Source organism: Colletotrichum fructicola (assembly GCF_000319635.2).
Source record: "Colletotrichum fructicola Nara gc5 chromosome Unknown KSG_Nara_v1_contig05, whole genome shotgun sequence".
NCBI classification, from domain to species: Eukaryota; Fungi; Ascomycota; class Sordariomycetes; order Glomerellales; family Glomerellaceae; genus Colletotrichum; species Colletotrichum fructicola.
The window spans coordinates 5059685-5081898 of NW_027094055.1; the positions used below are offsets into that span (position 1 = coordinate 5059685).

Sequence of the window (22214 nt, forward strand, 5' to 3'; positions counted from 1 at the left end):
CTTAATCACCATACGGAATGTCGCAACTTTTGTAGATATTACAATCGGTCGCTTCATAGAGGTTGTCCCCCGTCAACTACACCGGGCTTCCCATGCTCCAACCACCTCTTCCATCTCTCGCGTGACGCCCCAGTGTTGAGAAAGACTGTGCAGCAAAATCCGAATCGCGCTCAGCTCATATACCAAGTTCCGAGCAATCCATCCTGGGGATTGAGGATTGACGTTGTTCGTGAGAAACGCCAGCGTGTCTTTCGATACATCAGCCGTCGCAGACGTCGTATTTTGTCCCGTGTCATCTAGGCCTTGTAGAATAACCATGCTCCAGTCCACGGAGGGAGGAACTAGGACCTTTGACAGCCCAGGAAGGGCGAATGAGCTGAACGTCGTGGCCGCCGCAAACAATGCCCCCGGTAGACATGTGTCGTGAATAATTCCAAGAGGAATCTCAGACGCAATCTTGTGGATCTCCATGGCATGAAGCAAACACTTCCGTGCCCGAAGACCCTGCGTCCAGGCATTAGGGTCTATCCTGCTCGGCTCTTCGCGCTTCTTCCCTCCAAAGATGTGCTGCGTGATGTTGTAGTGGTAACACATTCTTCTTGCTCCACGAGCGGTACTGACAACTAGGTCGAGGCAGACCGCGTGCCATCGCAGTAAGCCAATAGTCTTGTCTGATGCCGACAATGTCGTGCTCTGGGCAAGATGGGTTCGCAGAGTTACCAATGCTTTCACGGCTCCAAGCTTCTGAGCAATCTGTGCCTGCGAACCCTTGTTCAATCTTTCGAAGTCATTTGTAAGTGACGCCAGTATTTCGAGGAGAATCCTGATGTTGAGTAGGCCCGGCAAGCAGTAGACTGGGCCCATGTGTGTTCCGTCAGGAACGAGCGAGTGATAGAGGTCTGAGAACCGATCTGGCCCACTACCCGTGTTGTGGCCGCGAGATACCATCACCTCGATCCACTCGTCTACTGTCTCAGCAGCAAAGGCGTCTTCGTCCGCAGATAGCGGCAGCGAGTTTGTCGCTGACCAGGTGTTGACAAGATTCCCACTGAATTGCGAGACCACGCCGTCAATGATACACAGGCCAAGCAGCGTTCTCAATTGCGTCTCCCTCGCCGCCCATGATCTCCAAGCGTGCATCTTCGTCTCGATGGAGTCATGAGTCTGTGGCAAGGTCTGTCGGTAAGGCACGAGGTCGTACATCCCACAGTACTGCGCCCAATGCATACTGAGGCCATAGAAAGTCTGGCTAGTCATTCTCAACGTCCGGTTCTAGACAAGTGATTAGTCATGGCGGTGTTTATGCAATGGTTTGAAAGTAATCCACTCACTCTGGACAGAGCTGCATAGATCTGACTCAATAACGCCGTGAGAACGAGCTCAACTCCACTGCACGCATCGTGCTCTCTCTTATGACCGGTCATTTCGGGCCATGAGGTCGCAATTGCTGTGTATGCAAGCCTCCACAGTGCTTCACCCTGATCACACGCTGGTCAGAATCAGAATATCACAGAGATACTACTGAGTTGCTTACTTTTACTGTAGCATCTTCTGTCCCGAGGAACAGAGAACCAAGAGCGATTGCGTTCAAGAGGAGTGGAGCCGAACAGTCCCGGTACACGAATGTAGGGCGGTGAATGATCGGAAGTATGGGTACGAACTTGGTAAAGAACATATGGAGGCTGCTGTCGAGGAATCGAGGGGTTAAATCAGAGAGTTCTACATGAGAGGTAACATTGAATAGCTTGAGGGCGACGAACCTCAGTCAGCAGGCCTACTTTCAACATCGAAGACTCAGTGACCTGGGTCATCAGGAAGACTATCTTACCGTGTTCGTGAGTATTCCATTGATAGTCTGCACCGCACGGTGCCCATCCTCTGCGAGAGCAAGCTCATCGCCATCGGCAGTACTACTGAGTCCAGCAGACTGCACATCTTGGGGCTGATAGGCTGAGGGTATCAATCCAGGCATAGACTGGTCCCACGTCATCCCATCCGCTGACATCAGACTTTGGAAGAGTTCTTCAGAATCAGGCCAAAGAAGAGACGAAGATGCGACATGATGGTTGTTGCCCTCATGGTCTGAAGCAGACGCTACGCTGGCATGTATTGCCTGAGAAACTTGAGGCGTCACATTGTGTAGCGCAACGTTCCCGGCTGGGGGCTGAAAAGGATGAACTGAGGATGAGGCACCGCTTGCAACTCCGCTCAGAGTGGGTTGTGGCTGGGCTTCCTGCTTGTGTCCTTTGACGTGTCTGTTGAGCACATCTCCACGGGAAAAGCACCTATCACATATTGTGCATTTGAAAGGTCTTGATCCGGTATCTGAAGTGGAGGTCAGAATCTGGAAGACTGGGCAGAAAATCCCCTACGCGTAGTGGATGTTCCTAACGTGCTCGACTTACGGGCTCTTTCGTGTCTCTGAGGGAAAGTTCAGCTGAGGGACGTCATTGGCCGGCAACAGTTGCTAAGAGCCTCTCACCTTGAGGTGTTCCTTCTTTGTGAACCTCCTTCGGCAAAAGGAACATTCGAAATTGGTAACCGGGGCCGTCTCTCGGGATTCGTCGGCCATGGCGGTTGCGTCACATATGCATTTCCCACATGTGCGGTGGCTATTACGAATGTGTTGATGGAGAGAAGAAGAGCTTTTTCCCCAACTTCCCCGCAGCCCCCGCGACAATTGTGCAGACTGCAGCAAATGCCGAAAATCACGCTAAAGAGCCGATGGTGACAAGGGTACCCCTTTCCCACATTCACCCACGGCAACTCACCCACCCAGGAGTGTGGTCTTTCCCACTTCTCCCACACGGGTGAACTCCACATTTCCCACCATCGAGCTGGGTTACTGAACCTATGGGGCACAATAACACGAACAGCCGATTTGCGACGGTCTTCATCTAAGCAATATTGATATGATTGTGCCTTGATGAAGTTCAGGCCGAGGTGCTGAAAAGTCCGTGCTGAGAGCGACCGCCTTTGTGGACTGAGTCAGGGGAACTTTGATATCGGTATCTAGACTTCGGATATCTTGAACCTTCTGCTCAAACAAGTTAATCACGAGACATGACCATGCGGAAAATGAAATTCAAGCGTGGTTAAAATTCGTACGGTTGGTATGATTGCTCTGTATATCATTTACTGAGACGAGACGGAGTGTTGCGTACTTCCCGTCCGACTGGTTTAAAACTATTGGACGGATTTGTCTCCCTCAGTGTCGCCGAATACTTCGCAACCACCGTCATTGAACAAATCTCATGGGACAGCTAATAATCCCCAACTCCGGCATCCTTGAGTACTGCAACTCACCGTCCACCTCAAAGTCTTTCGTGCTTCGAAGTATCACGCGGAGGACAATGTCAAGAGCCCTAGTACACAATCAATACGAACTCCTCAAATTCCGTGATGGCTGATAGACTCACAATCTTGCAAGTGGCATGCCTGCACATCTGTGTCTTCCCCTTCCGAATCCCATGTGCGATGCAATGTTCTTTCTATGGAGAATAAACTCGTCGGGATTCTCAAATACTTCTGGATCACGATTGGCCGCTGTATAGCACAGGGTGATTGGCTCTTTGGGATGTATTGTCTTGCCATGAAGACAGACTTCCTTTGAAGTCGTCCTCGCAAAGCCTCGATATGGGCTGTAGAGTCGCAAGAACTCCTCAAGTGCGGCTGGTATGAGGGACTCATCCTCCCTTAGTCTTTTCTGCAAGCCTTTGTCCTTGGAAAGGTGGTTGCATATGGAGCCGATGAGAATAGGGGGCGCGACAACACCCACCACCAAAGATTGTCGGAGGCACCCGCTGGAAGACGGTAAGAAATGCAATGCGTTGGTATAGCATGGGCCTTACATGAGATGTTCCTCCTTCAAAGGATGACCCTCAGCATCTCGCTCTAGGAGTAGTGAAGACGCTGGGTCTTCTTCTGGGTCCCTTGGATGTATCCGTCGGTCGGCAAGGAGTTCTTGTGCGATTTGATACATTTTCTGTGAATTTGTCGTGACCGTCTCACTGTCCTGCATTCTCCAAGCATTCAGCCAACTTGCGGCAGTGACAGCCAGCTTTGGAGCAACATCGGGCTCGAGATTCAACCATTCGGATTCCATGCGAGCAACAAAGTTCGCTGCAAACTCAGCACTGATGTCTCCACGGCCCCGGGCTATTAGAGGCGCGAGCTCCGCTTCCGCATGCTTCTGCAATGGCTCCCGTAGTCTTCTCAGTCGAGCTGGCTTCACTGTGCGTTCAAGCGCAGTTCGGAAGGGGGTATGAGCTGGTGCGTCAAAGTTCAAAGGCGGTCTTCGGATGCCTCTAGGATCGCTTGGTACAACTGCCCTGACACTCGATATATACGTTTCTGAATCCAAAGCTGCTCGTTTAACGTCATCATACCGCGTGAGAAGCCAGTATCCCCCATACTGACTGGTGTGAATCAGGGGACACTCTTTTCGAAGATATCGGTACTCTTCATAGATCTTGGCGGGGTCGTTGCTGATCACTGCAGCTGACTTATCGATGTCAAAGGGTATGCTGCCCCCTTGGGCCTGCTCTGAGATGCTAATTGCAGCCATACCAATCGTTGGAATCTCGTGACCAAAAGATGAGAGGATGTTTGGTTTATAAAAGCTTGTCGTTGGTTTCTGTATGGTTGGAATGGCCCGGAGACGTGATCGAGCAAAAGCTGAACGCCCAGCGGCACAGGTCATGTCTTGCAGCACGGCCTAAGATCAGACAAAACCTATTGACAGACCTTCACTATAACATCCGGGACTGTCTGAATCGCATTCCACTGCAAGCTTTCGGGTCGTCGAATAGCGAAGTCATCCTCGGCTTCGATGTAGGTGGCCTAGTGGGTGGGAAAGTGGGGTGGTTGTGCTGGCCGATGTGGGAAAACGATAGCCAAGAAATCTGAACAACCTACTGAACAGCACAGCAAGAACGTAGACGCAGATGATTTATTCTTTCTAAGATCGGGTTAAATCTAATAGGTAATCCGGGGAAAATCTGGGGTTGGTGTGGAGGCAATGTGTGATCAACCTGGCACAGCTTTATGCCCAGGCCTCTCAGTACAAAAGGAAACAGCCCCATAGACCAGTGCTGTAGCTCAAACCACAGAACTATCTACTTGCCTCGAGACATCATGAGCCGTGTGTTACCTCATGATAAAGGGGATATTGACCCTGAGCATCTCGAAATTGTACAGAATGATGTCGCCCGACAGCACCAGACCCACTATCGCCCCGTGGATGACGAGGAGAAAAGGATCGACAGAAGGGTCAACCTCAAACTTGACTTGATCGTCGTGAGTCTTTTGGCGGTTGAATTTATCGTGAGTAAAATAGCGAATACATCTAACGCATTCTTTCTTGGGCTCACCCAAACCAGTTCTGCGGCATCGACAAAACCAACATTGGCTTCGTCGCGACCAGCTCATTTGTCAAAGATGCGAACGTTTCTCCTGACGATATCCCAAACTCCCTGTCACTTTTCTCGGCTACTTACGTGCCACTTCAGCCATTCATGGTGATCCTGGCACGTCGCGTTGGCGTCAAGTACTTTTTGGGACTTCAGCTCATTGCATGGGGTGGACTTTGCATGTGTCACGCCGCCATCAGAGGCAGTGGCACGCTTATTGCCCTTCGACTTTTGATCGGTGCTGCTGAGTCTGGATTCACCCAGATCGGTATGTTTTACATGTCCACGTTGTATCCCAAGTATGATGTCGGCTTCCGAGTCGGGATGTTCACGGGTATGTACTCCGTCGCGGGAGCATTCGCCGGAGTCTTGGCGTATGGACTTCTGAAAATCAGCTCGCCTAGCATACACGGATGGCAGGTGGTCTTCTTGTTTGAAGGCGCTATAACGGTTTTCCTTGGTATCTTGACGTTCTTTATTCTGCCTAAAAACCTTTCAACCGCCTGGTTTCTCACGGCCGAGGAGCGTGCTCACGCTATACGACGAATGGAAATTGACTTAGCAGGAACTCAAGAGGAGGGCGACATTGGTAGCACTTCTGTCGTCAAGCGGGACTTCATTGACGTGGCGAAAGACTGGAAGAAGCTTCTCGTTGTGGTTTGCAATATCACGACTGTCCTCCCAGTAACGGCTTTCACGACATTTCTGCCCTTGATAGTCCAGGGCATGGGATACTCTGGCATCCAGGCAACTCTCATGAGTGTTCCCCCATTTGTAGTGTGAGTCACTTTCCTAACCCACAATGGTTCTTCTAGAAATGCACTAACTTGCATTCTAGTGGCACTGTCGGTCTTCTTGTCATCGTTTGGCTGAGTGACCATTTCAAAGAACGATCTATGCACTCTGTCGGTGGCATGTGTCTTGGTATCATCAGTTGCATCGTCATGGCCACCTCAACCAACACTCAGCTTCGATACGGTTTCGCTCATGTCTGCATGGCAGGCGTTTTCGTTGGTGGTCCGCTGCTAGCAGTGTGGCTGGCCGGCAACACGCCGTGGAAAGGCACCAGAAGCGTCATGATGGGGATCAATGGATGGTCCAACATTGCCGGCGTCATCGCGGGACAGATTTTCAAGAGCAAGTACGCACCAAGATGTATGTCAATCGATCATACCACGTACTCAAGGTTTTCCAGACTGACAAAATGCTAGATGAGGTACCTCTGATTATAACGATGGTCATCATGGCTTGCGGCATTTGCGGTCTGGTGTTCCTGAAATACGCGTACAAAACGGAGAACAGAAAGCGCGCAATTGAGATTGAAACGTGGGATGAAACTCAATTTGCCGCTGAAGCCAGATCTGAGATACGGAGAGGGGACCAAAGACGCACCTTCATGTACGGAACGTAGCGTGCGCTTGAAGCTGAGGAGTTACATACCACGAATAATGATATTCCCAAATCAGCACCCCAGAGATGTTCTCTGAGAACAGTTGAAGCTCGATTTGGTAGACACATCGTGGTTCAATTAAACTTATTCAATCAATATCGCAATCAACCTTCAGGCTTTGGATGCATTTTAAGGTTCAAGAGGTCCTTACTAAGGTTGTCCCCGTTCGCTGCTAATCGGTGGCCCTAGAACCCTGACCCGAAGCTTGGCATCGTGCTGTCTATTCCGCATCTAAACATGGAAGCGTTTTCTACATAAGAAAGTTGGTGATGCTTCGCATTTCCATGAAAAACTTCTGCCTCTAACACCAGTCAAGTCCTCGCAATGATCACGTTGAGGTGGAGCACCAGCGAGAGGTGCAATCACATCTCACAATCCTTACGAAGCTCCTGGAGCTCTTGGATTATCACACTTGCGAGTCAGGCGTCTGAGCGCGGAAAGCGTGGCTCGTCTACAACGGGCGTCTTCGACGACGAGCAGTGCGCAGACAACGGGTTCGTCCGCGTGGGATCAGATGTTTGTCGGCAACACCCAAACAGAATATGGGGCCAAGGGGGCACTAAATTACAGTGAGTTAATATGATACAATGAATGGCAACTGAGCGAAACTCGCGGGGTTCCGCTGACGAGCAAACGCGACGGCACCCCACATATTTGAGTTCAGCATGGAGACAGTTGACCCCTGACCAGCTCAGAACATAGGCGACAACTAGCTGAAGACGATTCACTTGAGTAATGTAGCCCGTGTGCACAACTCCAGGTCGCGGCTTGATGTTCTCGGCAACATGATCAACAGGGTGATTACTATCAATTCCAATCAAGGAGCCAAGCGACCCAGAAAGGCAATGTAACGGTGGCAAGGCGAGCGACTGAGTATATATAGGCTTGTATGTTTCGCCCAAGATACCGGATGATATAGTTTCATAATCATTCTCTTTCATCTCACCATTTTTTAACATGAAGTTCACTCTCGCATTTGTGCTTACCCTCGTTGCCGCTGCCTCTGCTGCATCTGTTGATGTCGGCCTGGTCCAGAGGCAGGACAACTGCGCTTCCAAGGGTGGTAAGTCTCAATTACATCTCAGACTTTTGCTGTGCAACTAAGACTGACCATTGGAAGCCAACTGTGGTGGTCCTGGAGACCGCGGATGCTGCTCTGGCACAACTTGCAAGAGTACTTACGCGCCTGTTGGCGGCGTCGGTATGATTTGCCAGTAAGCTGGGCAATCTTCAACGCGTATGTGTCACTCAGAATTATGGAAACCTTCATAAGAACATCGTAGCTAACTCTGGGGGTGACTTCAGACATTTGTTGGAAATTTGGGTCTTAGCGTGAATATTTGATGGCGGTGTAATAGCGCAAGTGGCAAGCCAACACATGAGGGTTGCGTCGAATATATCCAATACTCAATATTTGTGACCCACATGGCCACAACTATCACATCCAGAGCGAGCATAGCATCCAGAATCTCGTGAAAGGTGCAGAAGAAACGTGAACATTAATATAGTGTGTCGATGCATGTGTTTGCAAAAGCAGGCAAGCCACGCAAGCAAACAAGTTCGTGGGGATGTCGAAGTTTTCACGGGACCAATTTCATTTCTCGATGATAGATGTACCTAGTTCTATCCTGTTGGCGGGATTATTTTCTATGACGTTGCCTCGTTAGGTGGAATACAGCTACTTAGTGAACAACTTGATATTTGGGCCATGGTCAAGTCATAAAATTACTTGTCGGATAAAATCAGCACAAATTTGTTTACCGCAGAAGAGCGAAAATAGAAAGAAAGTAACATTAAATAACATTGAGCGAAAGAGCTCCTACGAAAGTCTTCTGCTATAAATCACCCTCGAATACTAGTCGTAAGCTGCTAGCCTCCATTCTTGTGAGGGGTCGATAGCTGTCGTCTCCGGATTCCCGTCCCAGTAACCTCGTTTCCCGTCCTGATAAAGACCAGATCGAATTATCCAAGAACGTTCTTCTGATCGAAGTGAAGGGGCGTTCTTGAAGATTTCATCCCCAATGTCAAGGTCGAGATCATGCACACTTTGGTCGAACCATCCGATACGTGTCAATCTGCTTTCGTCCCAGAACACATATCCACACGACCTCAGTGATCTGAAAAGGTCCTCCATAGCCATATTGCACCTAAAGCTCTGCTCGCCCCAGCCTTCGTAGTGTTTCACATGGGACCACTCCCAAAGCCTCTCGACGGTAGAAAGGAAGTCATTTTCCTTCAGATCGCCTGGTTTGGTGACACGTCCTATGCCGGATGCCTGACCTTTTTGTCTTAACAGAAAGAGGTTCTTGTACGTCTGGAAAGTCTCGTACAGCCAATTGCATTCGTGATGGATAGCCTCACGGCCGCCCATGAGTACCCAGCGATCGTGAAAATTTGCGGTACTCAGGATTTTGTTGACGTATCTTAAGCCGCCAGACAATAGCCACTCCACGTGGCCATCATCATAATCGCGCGCGTACCTCACTTCATCCCAGGCCCAGGATATATCGTGCTGGGCACAGTCATTAAAGACTGTAATCTATGTTAATATAAGGTACTCCTCAAAATTCCGGAGAATCCGGATGTAAAATCAGCGACCACGTACCAGGTGCAAGAAGGCGAAAGAGCGCCTCATGGACACTTCCGAGTTGCTCAATTTCCCAGGGCTGGTAGATGTCGAAAAAGGTGGTCCATTCTTCTCGAACGTCGTCATTTGGCCAAAGGTGTTCACCTAGAGGTGGAAAGGTGTTGCAGTAAGTTTCGAATCGAAACAGAGACTGTTGGATGCGACGTAACTCATCGTCGGAAGGTGGCCATTCGTGTCCATTGCCAATGTGAGACTCGAGATTATTCAAGTATTCCCTACAAATCGCAAGCGAAAGGTCTGCGACGCTGTTGCCTAGCTGTATGGCGGCAATTCCTTCTGGGACTGCCCAATCCAGGGATTTCTCTGGCTCGCGCTGAAGAAGTTTCTTCCTAGCTTCTGACAGTTCCTGCTTCGAAAGGCTTGAGTTGCAAAGCCGACGTGCTCGGGTAGCTCGAATGATCTCGGGGAGTAAGGACCCATCTAGCTCTCGGTGCAAGACGGAGTCAATCAAGGGACTTGGAAACGAGTGAAATGCGCCATAGAATGCGCGACAAGACGCAACGGTATGTAAAAGGCTGTGAATATCGGATGAATGCGACAAAATCAATCTCAACAGTTCTTGCGGAAGAGACGACAGGTCAGACGGGTTGTGCGATCTGCCAAAGTCCGCCATTGCGATGAGTGGCTAGCCAAAACGCGGATTATTGCTGGTTGTTGGTGTTGGAATCGTGAAGCTGACAGCTTTCTGATTTTAATTTCGCTGGGTACATGCAATTAGCAGGCTTTCTCTGTTGTGGATTATCCTCCGCTGGCGGCTATTTGGTCTCAATGCCGCCGACCCAACCAACGACATGTGGACTGCGCCTCACAGTACGCGCGCGTTGCAATAGTACCTAGTACCCATGTCAATCTATCTGCATGATCAGCTCCCAACGTGACAACTTTCCCCACGCGCTTAGCCGACTTCCGCAGGGTTTGTCAGGGTATGATATATGTAAACAATGCCTGCAATTCAGCGCGTCTTTCTTGCCAAAGGCACAGCCAGCACGATGTTGTGGCGGCGGCTTCCAAACGGCCGGGTGGCCTCCATTCCCGGCCGGCGAACCATTTGGAAACCGGCGCTTGCCTGAACTACGACCAAACCAACAATGGAAAGATGATACATGGAGTGTTGGATCATTTGAAGAGTAGACTGAATGCGCAACGATGGTCAAAGTAGAAAAAGCCCCAATATCCGGGTTCAAATGGATCACTTGGATAACAAACACATCAACCATCTTTGTCTTTTTTTATCTACAATCTCCATTGCCTTTCTATACCTTTACTTCGAACAAGATGGGTTCCTCAAGCTCCAAACAGAAGCATCCCACCTGGGGTCCTGGCGGAAACCCTTCCAAGGCTCAGCAGCCTGGAGGATTCCCCCCAGCCAGCTCCATTGCTGTAGCTCCGGTCACCCATACCGGTTCGGCACCCATGTGGAACGACAAAGGCTCTTCACGCCACAACGACTTCTATCGCAACAATACGCAGCACTTGAGAACAGATGGGGCCTTGAACGGGCAGAAAATGCCCCCAACGGCACCATTCAATGTGCAGTATGAGCACGGGAAGGCTCTCGACAAACGAGCCGAGCGCCTGGACAACGACGTCAAGTTATATAAGGCGACAGCCAACCCGCAAGGAAGGATGGAAAAGAAGCGCGGTAACCCGGACTTTCGTGGCAATCCTCCGGAAAGTCATGAGTGGCACGATGGGGCGGCTGAACGCTTAGACGAGGCCGGTCGGACATGGAAGGCGTAAGTTGATGGCCATTATTCATCACTTATTTGACGCATAACTCTGACTTGACTTGTTACTAGGGCTGGAGATGCCAGGCAGAAAATGGCACATGATTTCATTGGTTATGACAGTCTTCAGGGGCACAAAGGGCATCAGAAGCGCATCCAAAGATGCTACCAGTCGGGCGGCAAAAGGGCTCTAGCCGCAGAGAGTCATAGAAAAGCGTTTGCGTAGGTACCGCCGGAAGCTTTGTACATCATACTATTTGTTTATTACGCGACATCTGAGTCAAACCTGTCCACAGCGGGCGACCACAAAAGTTCATGAGCAGGTGTAATTCGTGATTTGACGCAGACCGGGAGGTTACCATATGGGTCAGATGAATTTGACTTTCCGAGCTGCCCACCTCTTTCTGCCTAATATGCTTAATACCTACTCGTGTGATACCCAAGGTGACTTAGCAAACTGCTTGAGTCGTACGAGCACGTACACCGTTTTAGGACTGCGCTTGAGACAGACCAACACCTCGCAGACACATTTGTGTTGATGGAAAAGCACATCACGAATCACGATTGAACCGAGGTAGCTTTTGTAATTGATTTGTGTGTATTGGTAAGCTTGGCTTTCATTATTGGACAGTTATTGGACTGAGGTATGGTAAGGTATCTACAGAATTGAAGCGCTTATCCAACAGAAAGGAAAAATGGTATGTGAGAAGAAGAAACGCGATTCCTATCGCTATGATGATCTAAGAGATTGGGGTGGCAGCAATGTAGTTGCAGTTCTGGTTGTCAAAGGGGCTGCCGCAGCCAACCTTGGTATCCTTGTCGATGAACACTGCTGGCAGATTGAAGTAGCACGTAGGAACCTTGCCCCAAGCCAAGTTGCTCAGGTCAACCTTATCCTTGTCATCTCCACCGTTGAGCGCGCAGTCAATGATGGCGCGGTAGTATGGGTCACGGTTTCCAAGTCCGTACGAAGCCATCTTATCGTAAATCTCGGCCTCGACCTCAACCCAGTCGTTGTCACGGTTCGGGTTGGGGCTGTTGCGCATGATGTAGAAGCAGTACTCCTCACCATCCCGGAGCGCCATCCACTGGCGCCCAGGAGCATATCCGCAGTCCTCGCGCGACTTGACGTTGTCGCGCCTGTCGGCGACGAGGTGGAGTTTGGCGGCACTCATGACGTCGTTGGCGACCTTTGGCTTGATGTTGTTGCTGATGGATTGCAGGGCGACGGTGACGGCCTGCTCGTCGTCGTCGACGAGGAACCAGCCTCCGTTGTAGAACTTTGTGATCTTGCTCTGGAAGGTGTCCCACTTAGGGGCCGGGAGCGAGTCGTATTCGGCCTGGCTGGTGCCGCCACCGGTGGCGATGCGGAGGGTGTTCTCGAGGGCGCCCGTGGCTGCCTTGAAGGCGTCGGCCAGGGCGGCGGAGATTGAGCCTTGGTCGATCTCGTCGGCGCTGTTGGAGGAGGCGAGGCCAGAAAAGATGCCGCTGAGCATGCCGAAGCCACCAGCAATGGCAGTTCCCTGTTGTGGCAATGTGTTAGCAAGGGTACTGAAAACCTCACGGGCTCATCAGAGTTTCGCAGACTTACAGCTCCAGGAACCAGACCTCCAATCGCACCACCCATCGAAGCAGCGGCAGAAAGCCATCCAAGGACGTCACCAGGGTCATCCTGGTTTCCTTGGAAGTCGGTCACCATCTGACCAATCTGCAGTCCGCTGATGAGAGTCTCCTTGGTGAGCTGTCGGTTCAGCTCGTTGAACTTGGCATGCATGCCCTTGACCGCTTGGAAGATCCAGTAGGAGTTCTTGCCAATAGGGGTCTTGCCGTATGCGTCGTATTGGTCATCGCATGTCATGTCATTCAAGGGCTTACACTCGTTTCCAAGAGCCGAGCAGCCGGCGGCACCAGATTTGCCCGATGTGCCACCTGAGACGAAGTCTTCGAGGTTCTTCACCCAAGAGTTCTCGTGTTCTGTTCATTATACATTGATTAACATGATGGTTCATATCAAGATAGAGAACCTGACGCTTACCCCACTGAGTCTTGATGAAGAGGTCAAGTGATGCTCCAGAGTAGGTATCTTCCCAGAGCTTGTCGGCGCCCTCGGGGGTTGTGAGATCCCATCCTTTGCACATGGCATCCTTGCTATCGAAGGCATCCCGCTTGACGGAGACACCAAGCGGCGAGGCATTGGAAGCGGCCACAATGGCCAAAAGAGTGGCAGAAGTCTTCATGATCGAGGACTGATCTTTGGCGTATCAGGCTAATGAAAGAGTGAAAGCAAGGATTATGGTCCTGAGAAAGAATGGGATGGTTGCTGGAGCTTGAAGCTGTGTTGATCTGTGAGAGTTAAGGATGAGGAGTGGCAACATTGAATCTTATTTAACTTAACAACATTGACGTGGAGGGGACTTTGGTGGTGAGATCACAATGGCTGCTTGAGTCTCGAACCCGGTAAGGCTGCCGGCCATAATCGCGATGCCTAGCAGATTAATTAATGTCGAGATGAATTTTGGGGGCTGATGTGGATCGAACGTCGAAGGATCGAGCTTCTTTGGTAAAGAACAGGGACTTTGGTAGAATATTTGGTGCTGTGCCTGGCGAAGGATCCTCAACTTAGATTTTAGCCGCCTAGAGCACCCATGTCAAAGTCTAAAATCAATCCACGGCTACTTTATTGAGGGGGATGGCACTGCCTTTGGGAGCGGCCATCAATGCAACCCGTAAGCATCAAGGGGCCCCATAAGCTAATTTTAAAGGCGTGAAACATGTCAGCTTGCTCCACCGTCGTGGGGGCTATGCAGGGAAACCTTTAGCTGTGTTTTCAGGCAGTCAGAATAAGGGACTTTGGGATGCTTGTATGTGGCTTCATGAGTGTTGCCTGCCACTGCCGAGATTTAATCGCAGTGCACGATAGGGTGACAGGAACGCTCGCTTGGCGACGGGAGGCGGCAATTGAATAGGCGAGCTCTTATTTCCCGAGCTCTTTGCGGAGCCAAGCACAACCTTTTTAGGGCCGCTATCCCCTGACGCCGTACAGGGAGGAGCACTCCGCATTATTAGGCAGCTCAGAAGAGAGTAACATTGATTCCTGGGCGGGCAATAAGCGAAACCGACATGCTCGATGTCGAGGACAGTGTTGATTCACTTTGTACGCCGTCTAGCCCCCAACAGTCTTCCAGAAGGTGCGACAGTGTGTGCTGACGGAACTTCAGTGCGACTTAGACGCGGGCGTCGGATGGGCTAAGGCCAACAAGAATGGATAGAAGGATCGAAGGCGCGCGCCTAACCCTGTCAACGCGAATCAAGTAACCAAGTAAGCATAAGGAACTGGATCGCATGCGAGTTGTCCATGTCAATTCTTTGCGTTAATGTCAAAGACGCGAAAGATTGAACCATACCGATGGACCTATTTGGGTGAACATCTCTTGACCCTCCTCCAGCTGACCCGTTTCGGTACCACTCTACCCAATGGAGGCAGATAAGACTGTGAGCCGCATTTACGCATGGAAATCCCTGTTGCCCTCGAATAATGATGGTTTGAGGTTCTTCTGCTTTCAACCACAGTCTTGGCCATGCATCCCTCTTTCCCCACATGGGATTCACATGGCCTACTCCATCGCTCTAGTGCCCACGGAGCCCTTTGTCAAAAGGTGCTGACAGAACTTCCCCCAAATCAACCTCGTCGAAACTCATGCTATGTTGACGGGTTGTCAATGAATCTGAGCGCGTCGCTGTGCCAGTCCATTGATGTGGGATTCATCCAACCGAGCTCAACCATTCGTTCTTCATCCCAAAAGACGTAGCCGCAGGCTCTGAGACGAGCTGTCTCCATTACCAGGACGATTCGCTTGCGAGCTTCAAAGTTGGGTTGCCCTGACCATCTTTGGGTCACCCAGTCCCAGGTCCTACGTGGCCCGTCTTCAGTTGTATCCCGGCCGACTGGATCGTGAGTATCTTTATGGGCCCCCGTCATTTGAGAGTACTCGATCAAACAGTGGCCTTCGTAGTATTCAAATGTTTCGCGTAAGAAGCCGCCGAAGTCGCAGACAGGTTCGTCAGGTCGGTCAAATCCCAGTAGATCATATCGTTCCGCCCAGGTATTGCAAAGTGAAATCTCATTTATCTCTGTTAGCCCTCGTGCTAGTAGATATTCAATGCGTGCGTCCCCATAGTAAAGAGCAGTGCGACGGCCTTTGATGCTGTGTAGAGCCAGGTCGTTATACACTATTCATAGATTGTACCTTGGTTAGCAACAATGAAACGAATGGGGCTCTGTCGAACATAGGGTTCCACCTATGAACTTCAAAACGAGAACTTTAGTTTCAATGGGGCTCAAGCCTACCTTGGGCAATAAGGCGCCAAAGTGACTCGTAAATACAGCCAAGCTGTTCATTCTCCCATGGAGGGCTGCCAGCAAGGAACTGCATTTGCGCCTTCATCCCACCATCTAGATCGTCCACATAGTCTGGGTCTTCGTGTTAAAGATCCTGATGCTGAGGAAACAAGATTCGATAGGTCTCAAATCGATACAGCGCCCGCTGAATGCGGAGGAGCTCTGTGCTGGAGGCGGGCTTTATCTCCACGTGGGGGTGGATGGATTGAATACGTGCGAATATCTCTGATTCGATCCTCAATGATAAAGATTTCACGATCTCATGCAGTTGGATTACAGAGTAGGCCTCATCCAGAGTCCAGCGGAAATGATGCGGTGTTTCTTGGTCCCGACGTAGGAACTCGGCGAATGAGACGTTGGCTACCACCACGCAATCCTGAGACCGCAAGAGATCTAAGGCTCTTGTGAGACGCGCAGCTTCAAAGATCAAGTCCTTCCCGATCTCTCGCTGGACAATCGCTGTGCCGATGGGCGCTGGGAAGGCGTAAAACGCGTGAAACAAGGTGCCGCAGGAGTGGACTGTCGAATCCAGACTGCCAATATCGGCTGAGTGAGACAAAATAATTCTCAAAATCTCTGCAGGCAGCTCGGTAACTCGCAAGCGGCCGCTGTTGTTATGCTTTTCCATCTTGCCAGTATATCTTTGAGGGTTGCTTTATTCAAGGTAGTCTCATGTGTTGTTGACGATGCGGAGGATTTGTTTTCGGAGCGCACCGGCCATTCGGCTTATGATGTTCGCTTCGCGGACCAATCAATAGCGTTACGAGGAATCAGATTCACGCCTGTCTTAATATGAACAGCTGGCGCAAGCTGGCGACAGCTGAGTTCAGCCAATGTTTTTATAAACGTGAATGCGTTAATCGGGCACGACAATAATATCTGCCGCGTGGCAGCACGCCGGGGCTATCGGAGCTACGGCGTAGACCGTCATTGAGACCCACTTATCCCGGGTCTGAACAGTCCGCAAGGGCCTTCAAATCGGAGGACTGGGCCTCATTCGCCGAACAGTTCAATTGATTAGAGTAAGAAGAGACCGTCTGCCTATTCTTCTAACGGATGGAGAAAGTCGAAAGATGTCAAAAAGAGGACGTACGTTATCTTGGCAACCTGCGATTGCCTTGGAAGGTCATGCTGCGCTGTTCCTGGGAAAACGACTTGGCAGACGGCCAGCCTGATGAAATAACATGAACAACGCAGGGTGGCACCACTTGCCAGACATGAGTCTGGATTCCCGAACCGCCATGACGACTTTCGCTTGAACCCCTGTTCGCCCAATCTCCTGTCGGCGTTAGGGGTCTTGCGGTGTGGCTGACCAGGGGGTTAACCTTGGCCAACTCATCACCAACCAAGAACTCCTCCGGCCAAGGGAGCATGACGTCATGTTTCTCACGTCCCCGCCAAGAGTGTGATGGCATCGAATGAGGTCAATGACTGAAGCGCCTGCAAAGCAATGGCCTTGGAATTTTGACCTGCGCTGGCCTTGATGGTGTTTCTGTGGCTTTGGAAAAAATTGATTATATCTGCATGAAGGGTCCCAGACTTCTGTCGGCTGCATCCGATCCCGTGTGTGTACCTACGTTAATCACACAAGGATCATCCCCCGCAACCACCATCTGCGAGATCCAGCAATTGACGAAACACTGAAAGAAAAATGAGACGAACTACACAGACACTGCTAGCTTCGCTAGCTGCTTCATCAGCACTTGCACAGTCAGACCTATCATCAAAACGAGGTCTCGCATACAAGGGCGACGACCACGCATCCGACAACCAACTTCTGACTTCAGAGAAGTCATTGATCAGCTGGTACTACACTTGGTCAACATGGCCAGCCACCAACCTCAACAACTCAATTCCATTTGTACCCCTCATCCACGGTGTCGATGAAGCCGAGGACTCGTCACTCACAACAAGACTCAACAACCTCCCCTCATCGTCCACCCACCTCCTCACCTTCAACGAGCCAGACGGTACCACCGGATCAGGTGGCAGCAGTATCGACCCCGAAGATGCCGCCAAAGCCTACATTGAGCACATCCTCCCGCTCCGCGACTCGGATTCCCGCAAGTGGAATATCAGCCACCCCGTGGTGACCGGTTCTCCGCAAGGCCTGGAGTGGCTGCGCAAGTTCAATGAGTCGTGTTACGACATTGACGACAACGGTTGCCCGACTGACTTCATCGCTGTGCACTGGTACGGTGATTATGTTGGTCTTCAGAACTGGCTCGGATCGCTGCGCGATTTCTACAACGAAACCTCGCCGGACTTGAAGTACTGGATCACCGAAATGGCATTGCCACAGCAAGACACGGATGCCACTTTCGCGATGATGAACCAGAGTTTGTCGTTCCTCGACGACGCTGACTACGTCGACGGTTACGCGTGGTTTGGCGCCTTCCGCAAGGATGAAGCCAACGCGTGGACTGGCAACAAGGTCTCGCTCTTCGACGACGACGGCGGCCTCACCGAGCTTGGAGCTTATTACTTGGGTGGAGATGAGCGAGGCTTTGAAGAGGGCCAGAAGGGCAATTTCGCCAGCTCTCTGTCCCCGACGAGAATGCTTCTTTGGTCTGCGATCCTGGCTGCTGTGGCGACTGTCTGGTAAAGCCGGCAGCTTGATCTTTGACGCAGCGACAACAACACATACTATGCGAACACGACTTTGACGGACATGACATACCTTTCTTGCATATTCATGTGCGGGTCACATGAATGTTGACGTATGAAGACGAAGAATGATACCTACTAGAGTTTTCCTTCTGTTTCCGGATTATGAGCGAGCATTATACCACAGAGATTAGCATCAAACGAATTGAAATCATTCAACAGACAGTGCGTTCGTCCTCCATGATCTGACCTATGATATCCGCTGGCGGACATTGCTGTCACAGCCAAAGTCCGCCATCGTGGCTGTCTGTGCGTGGCTTTCATAGTCCGCTCGCAATTGCTGTTCCGTGATTGGCTGTAGGGAGACTAGGTTTGACTTCAATGGTCTCCGCCCATCTGCTACCGGGGTTAAGCAAGACAGGTAATCCGTATTCGGGTTCTGTAGAGCAACGGAAAATGAAGTCTATACACAGCACGCAGTTTACTGATATATGTATCGGTCAACCTGCCGCCACTTAGAAGTCTCCTGTAGCACATACTTCAATTTGCATTCCTCTCCTCCCGATCAACCCCAAAGTCTTGCCAACCGTCTCTGCAGAATGCCGCACAGCAACACCACATGGTCACCGGAAAAGGACATCAAGTCTTTGAAGGGCAAGTCAATCCTCATCACTGGTGGCAACAACGGCCTAGGAAGACAATCTGCTTTGGACCTTGCGAAACACCAACCCACAGAAATTTGGCTTGCAGCCCGTAGTGCGTCCAGAGCCGAAACCGTCATCGATGAAATCAAGCGACTGGATCCTTCTGTGTCCGTCAAATTTCTTCCACTCGACTTGACTTCCTTCTCATCTATCCGAGAGGCCGCTCGCATCTTCTTGGCATCCGCCACTCGTCTCGACATCCTCCTCTTGAACGCCGGCGTCATGAATGTGCCTATCGGCAGTGTGACCAAGGAGGGATACGAGATGCACTTCGGTACGAATCACGTCGGCCATGCCCTCCTCGTCAAGCTTCTGACTCCCCTATTGCGCCAAACTGCACTGAGCAGTGAGGTCCGAGTTGTCCTGGTCAGCTCTGCGGCGCACAAGTTTGGTCCGTCGGGAGGGCTGCAGTTCGATAGCTTCAAGCCAAAGACAGGTAACACCGGACTCTCTCCCAACGCTCTCTATGGCCAAAGTAAACTTGCGAACCTGCTGTTCGCGCGTGAGATGGCCCGCCGATGCCCCGAGTGGACTACTGTCTCGATCCATCCAGGAACCGTCAAGACGGATCTGCAACGTTCAGAGAGTGGGCCATTTCTGATCAAGGCGTTCCAGGCAGTTGTGGTTCCTCTGATCGGAGTTAGTGTAGAAGAAGGGGCGAAGAACCAGTTGTGGGCGGCCACCGCAGATGGCGTTCTGAATGGGGAGTACTATGTACCTGTTGGTGTTCCAGGGGAAGGCAGCGCACTTTCAAAAGACGAGGATCTCGCGAGAAAGTTGTGGGATTGGACGGAAGCAGAGCTTAGAGGTATTGAGCCTTGAAGCGGCTAGGTATGTTGTAATATCCTTACGGATAAATAGTACGTACGCCTATTTGATAGACAATGACTCTTGCACCATACGCCCAAAGAGAACATGAAGTGTTTTAAAGATGTTTCGAAAATCATTAAAAGAAATCAAGGCCAATATCAAGGCTGTATGACGCCTTCGAAGAATCAGAAGAAGGGGACAGTTGTGAAGATGCTGAAGTAGGCCACCCAAATCCAGACTGCCAAATTTTATCCTTCACGTTGAAACGTCTTGTAAAAGACTCGAGACTGCCGTTGGAGCGCATGGACTTGCCGCTCATTACTAAATCATCGGCAGCCCCGTCTGGCAAGTGTACCTGAATGTCACGAACTCTGCAATTTTCTGGCAGGATTGGCGGCACGGGTGTCCCGCTCTTGCACTTCTTTGGCGCTGTCGAGGCGGCGTCCCAGCTCTTGGAAAAGAGATCGTCGTAAAAGTTGGCTTCTTCCAGCCGCATGACTTCTGAAGCAATTGCAGCGGCTAATGGCGCGTCCCATATTCCCTCCTGATGTTCATCTGTCGCCAGAACTCCGATAGCCTGGCGCCTGATGTAAGGGTTTCTGCATTTCAGGCCAACGAAGTAGAGAGGAGGGATGATGCCCATATCGGCCGTGAAATTGAAACCAGGATGGAGTCCGTATGCCATCTCTTCAACCATCATTGGCAGAGCGAAGGTCAGTAGGCTTTGCGACAGGCTTATGATGGACTCAAATTGCCGGAGATGCTTGTCATATATCGACTCGTCTGGTGGCTGAAGAGTCGTACCAACAATGATTTGAGCCATGGTGTGGTAAATCGGGATTAGGTGGTAGGCAACCTTTTCTTTGGATGATAAATTCGTCCACCAGCTGCCTTTGACGCGATTAAAAGTCTGGAGCCAGACGCTGAGGTCATTCTTCAGTCGCTGCTGGGCACTGAGGAGCTCGAAAGCGTTCGAAACGTTGTCTTCCGGGGTTTGGCGCCGAGCACGCTCTTGTAGTTCGTAGACTGCTGAGAGAATGGTGTCCAACTGCTGTCTCGCCCCGTCAAGTGAAACGAAAGAAGTCAAGACTGTGATATCTAGGCGTGGTATCTGTGCAGAAAGCTTCGCGTTCTGGAGCGCGGCGGTCTTGACGAGCCTTGTTTGGACATCGAGGCGCAGGAGCGCTTCGACTAGGGCATCTGGTGGGGGGCAAATTTCGGAGTTGGGGTCCTTCGATGGACGCGGTAATTGTTCAAGTAACTTGAGTCCGCTTCTGAGATGGGCATATCCGGTTTCGAAGCGTCGTCGTACGAACTCTACACAGACGAACAGGATGCAAGACGCGATGGCGACGCGGATAGACGTCGGATTTTGCGAAGACAGGTTTGTGTTCAACAAGGTAATGGACTTGTTGTAATGGCGTAGTATGTTGCATTCTCGAACGCCTTGGTCTAGAGGCCTGTGTTCATCGGCCTTGGAGCCATTGAGCTCAATCTCGTGCGCGGACGCTAGCGCCAGCATGGCATGCAACACGGCCGGCTCGGTTGAGCTCATCTGCAGGACGAGACTGTGCCAAAAGCCGGAGTGGAAAACCCCGGTCAATTTGATTGTGGTCCGTCTCATAAACCACTCGAATTGTCTCTTTTCAAAGTCCGATAGCTGGCTGATGGCTCCAGTCTGGGTGTTGTAGATGGAGATGGATAGGCCTGGTGCTGTGGATCTTGTCCGGTTTCCCCGGTCCCAGATCCCGTATCCATCGCAGGTTCTGCCAGTGAGGATACATTTCCGACAGGCAGGCTTCGTTTCGTCGCATTTGATCTTGCGGGCTCTGCTCTACGTTAGAAATACTGGTAACAGCTGTAAAGAGGATGGCTAGGCAGGGTTTACCTGCAGGTTTTGCAACCCGTCTTCACTCGGACAATTGCCCGCGACTTAGGCTTTGGACCGCCCCGCACGCGGGTCTCGTCCACCATGACAAATCAACGCTTTCTAGGAATTTTCAGGAGATGCAGTACGTACGTGACTCAGAGATGAGTCGGATTAGCACTCAACTAGGCCAAACACTTCGAAGCTGGTATGTTGAAAAGCAAGGTTCAAAGAGGGAATGGTGACGGCCAGATCTTCGTGGGACAAGCCGGAAGACACTTGATCGCATTCGGATTTAAGAAGTTATTGGCGATTGGCCGGCTCGCAATTGAACAAATGTGATTGGCTCGGGCTTTATGGAGAATACGACCGATCATTAACGAGAAACAGGGGGCTCACCAATTAGACAACAAACCTTCTCGGCCGGGCTATCGGCCGAGAGGCCTTTGTAACCAAGTAACCCTCGGCACTGTCCCCGACTCAGACAGTACGTGCTTTGCTTACTCGACAGGTTGTCGCCCACGCCAGGAAAGCAAAATGGTAGCGAGCATGCAAATTGTGAAAGTCTTGGGTCTAATCGCCGTGAATCCAG

General features: G+C 50.9%; 10 protein-coding genes across 10 annotated transcripts; 5 read left to right on the forward strand and 5 right to left on the reverse strand.

The window, feature by feature from the left end:
• Nucleotides 1-72: 72 nt before the first annotated feature.
• CGGC5_v010157 (uncharacterized protein) lies at nucleotides 73-1675 on the reverse strand (the record flags this gene model as incomplete). The annotated part of the gene is made up of 3 exons (XM_032021197.2): nucleotides 73-1272; nucleotides 1332-1478; nucleotides 1535-1675. The coding sequence occupies 3 exons, from the start codon at nucleotides 1673-1675 to the stop codon at nucleotides 73-75; spliced, it is 1488 nt and encodes a 495-aa protein (XP_031881822.2).
• Nucleotides 1676-5136: 3461 nt separating this feature from the next.
• On the forward strand, nucleotides 5137-6822 carry CGGC5_v010158 (putative transporter; the record flags this gene model as incomplete). Its single annotated transcript, XM_032021199.1, has 4 exons — nucleotides 5137-5325; nucleotides 5382-6190; nucleotides 6250-6566; nucleotides 6623-6822. The coding sequence occupies 4 exons, from the start codon at nucleotides 5137-5139 to the stop codon at nucleotides 6820-6822; spliced, it is 1515 nt and encodes a 504-aa protein (XP_031881736.1).
• A 996-nt stretch (nucleotides 6823-7818) lies between these two features.
• CGGC5_v010159 (uncharacterized protein) lies at nucleotides 7819-8197 on the forward strand (the record flags this gene model as incomplete). Its single annotated transcript, XM_066152276.1, has 4 exons — nucleotides 7819-7924; nucleotides 7982-8035; nucleotides 8077-8098; nucleotides 8167-8197. 4 exons carry the CDS (start codon nucleotides 7819-7821, stop codon nucleotides 8195-8197), a joined length of 213 nt encoding a protein of 70 aa, XP_066008442.1.
• A 519-nt stretch (nucleotides 8198-8716) lies between these two features.
• On the reverse strand, nucleotides 8717-10121 carry CGGC5_v010160 (uncharacterized protein; the record flags this gene model as incomplete). The annotated part of the gene is made up of 2 exons (XM_032021201.1): nucleotides 8717-9393; nucleotides 9467-10121. The coding sequence occupies 2 exons, from the start codon at nucleotides 10119-10121 to the stop codon at nucleotides 8717-8719; spliced, it is 1332 nt and encodes a 443-aa protein (XP_031881725.1).
• Nucleotides 10122-10783: 662 nt separating this feature from the next.
• Nucleotides 10784-11461, forward strand: CGGC5_v010161 (uncharacterized protein; the record flags this gene model as incomplete). Its single annotated transcript, XM_032021202.1, has 2 exons — nucleotides 10784-11244; nucleotides 11308-11461. 2 exons carry the CDS (start codon nucleotides 10784-10786, stop codon nucleotides 11459-11461), a joined length of 615 nt encoding a protein of 204 aa, XP_031881724.1.
• Nucleotides 11462-11975: 514 nt separating this feature from the next.
• Nucleotides 11976-13472, reverse strand: CGGC5_v010162 (uncharacterized protein; the record flags this gene model as incomplete). The annotated part of the gene is made up of 3 exons (XM_032021203.1): nucleotides 11976-12758; nucleotides 12827-13209; nucleotides 13271-13472. 3 exons carry the CDS (start codon nucleotides 13470-13472, stop codon nucleotides 11976-11978), a joined length of 1368 nt encoding a protein of 455 aa, XP_031881727.1.
• Nucleotides 13473-14935: 1463 nt separating this feature from the next.
• CGGC5_v010163 (uncharacterized protein) lies at nucleotides 14936-15668 on the reverse strand (the record flags this gene model as incomplete). Its single annotated transcript, XM_066152277.1, has 2 exons — nucleotides 14936-15465; nucleotides 15584-15668. 2 exons carry the CDS (start codon nucleotides 15666-15668, stop codon nucleotides 14936-14938), a joined length of 615 nt encoding a protein of 204 aa, XP_066008558.1.
• A 1617-nt stretch (nucleotides 15669-17285) lies between these two features.
• asl1-0 (Alkali-sensitive linkage protein 1) lies at nucleotides 17286-18239 on the forward strand (the record flags this gene model as incomplete). Its single annotated transcript, XM_032021205.1, has 1 exon — nucleotides 17286-18239. One exon carries the CDS (start codon nucleotides 17286-17288, stop codon nucleotides 18237-18239), a length of 954 nt encoding a protein of 317 aa, XP_031881767.1.
• A 601-nt stretch (nucleotides 18240-18840) lies between these two features.
• Nucleotides 18841-19767, forward strand: CGGC5_v010165 (putative oxidoreductase; the record flags this gene model as incomplete). Its single annotated transcript, XM_032021206.1, has 1 exon — nucleotides 18841-19767. One exon carries the CDS (start codon nucleotides 18841-18843, stop codon nucleotides 19765-19767), a length of 927 nt encoding a protein of 308 aa, XP_031881728.1.
• A 124-nt stretch (nucleotides 19768-19891) lies between these two features.
• Nucleotides 19892-21729, reverse strand: atnN-0 (Aspercryptin biosynthesis cluster-specific transcription regulator atnN; the record flags this gene model as incomplete). The annotated part of the gene is made up of 2 exons (XM_032021207.1): nucleotides 19892-21584; nucleotides 21644-21729. The coding sequence occupies 2 exons, from the start codon at nucleotides 21727-21729 to the stop codon at nucleotides 19892-19894; spliced, it is 1779 nt and encodes a 592-aa protein (XP_031881722.1).
• Between the last annotated feature and the right edge of the window lie 485 nt (nucleotides 21730-22214).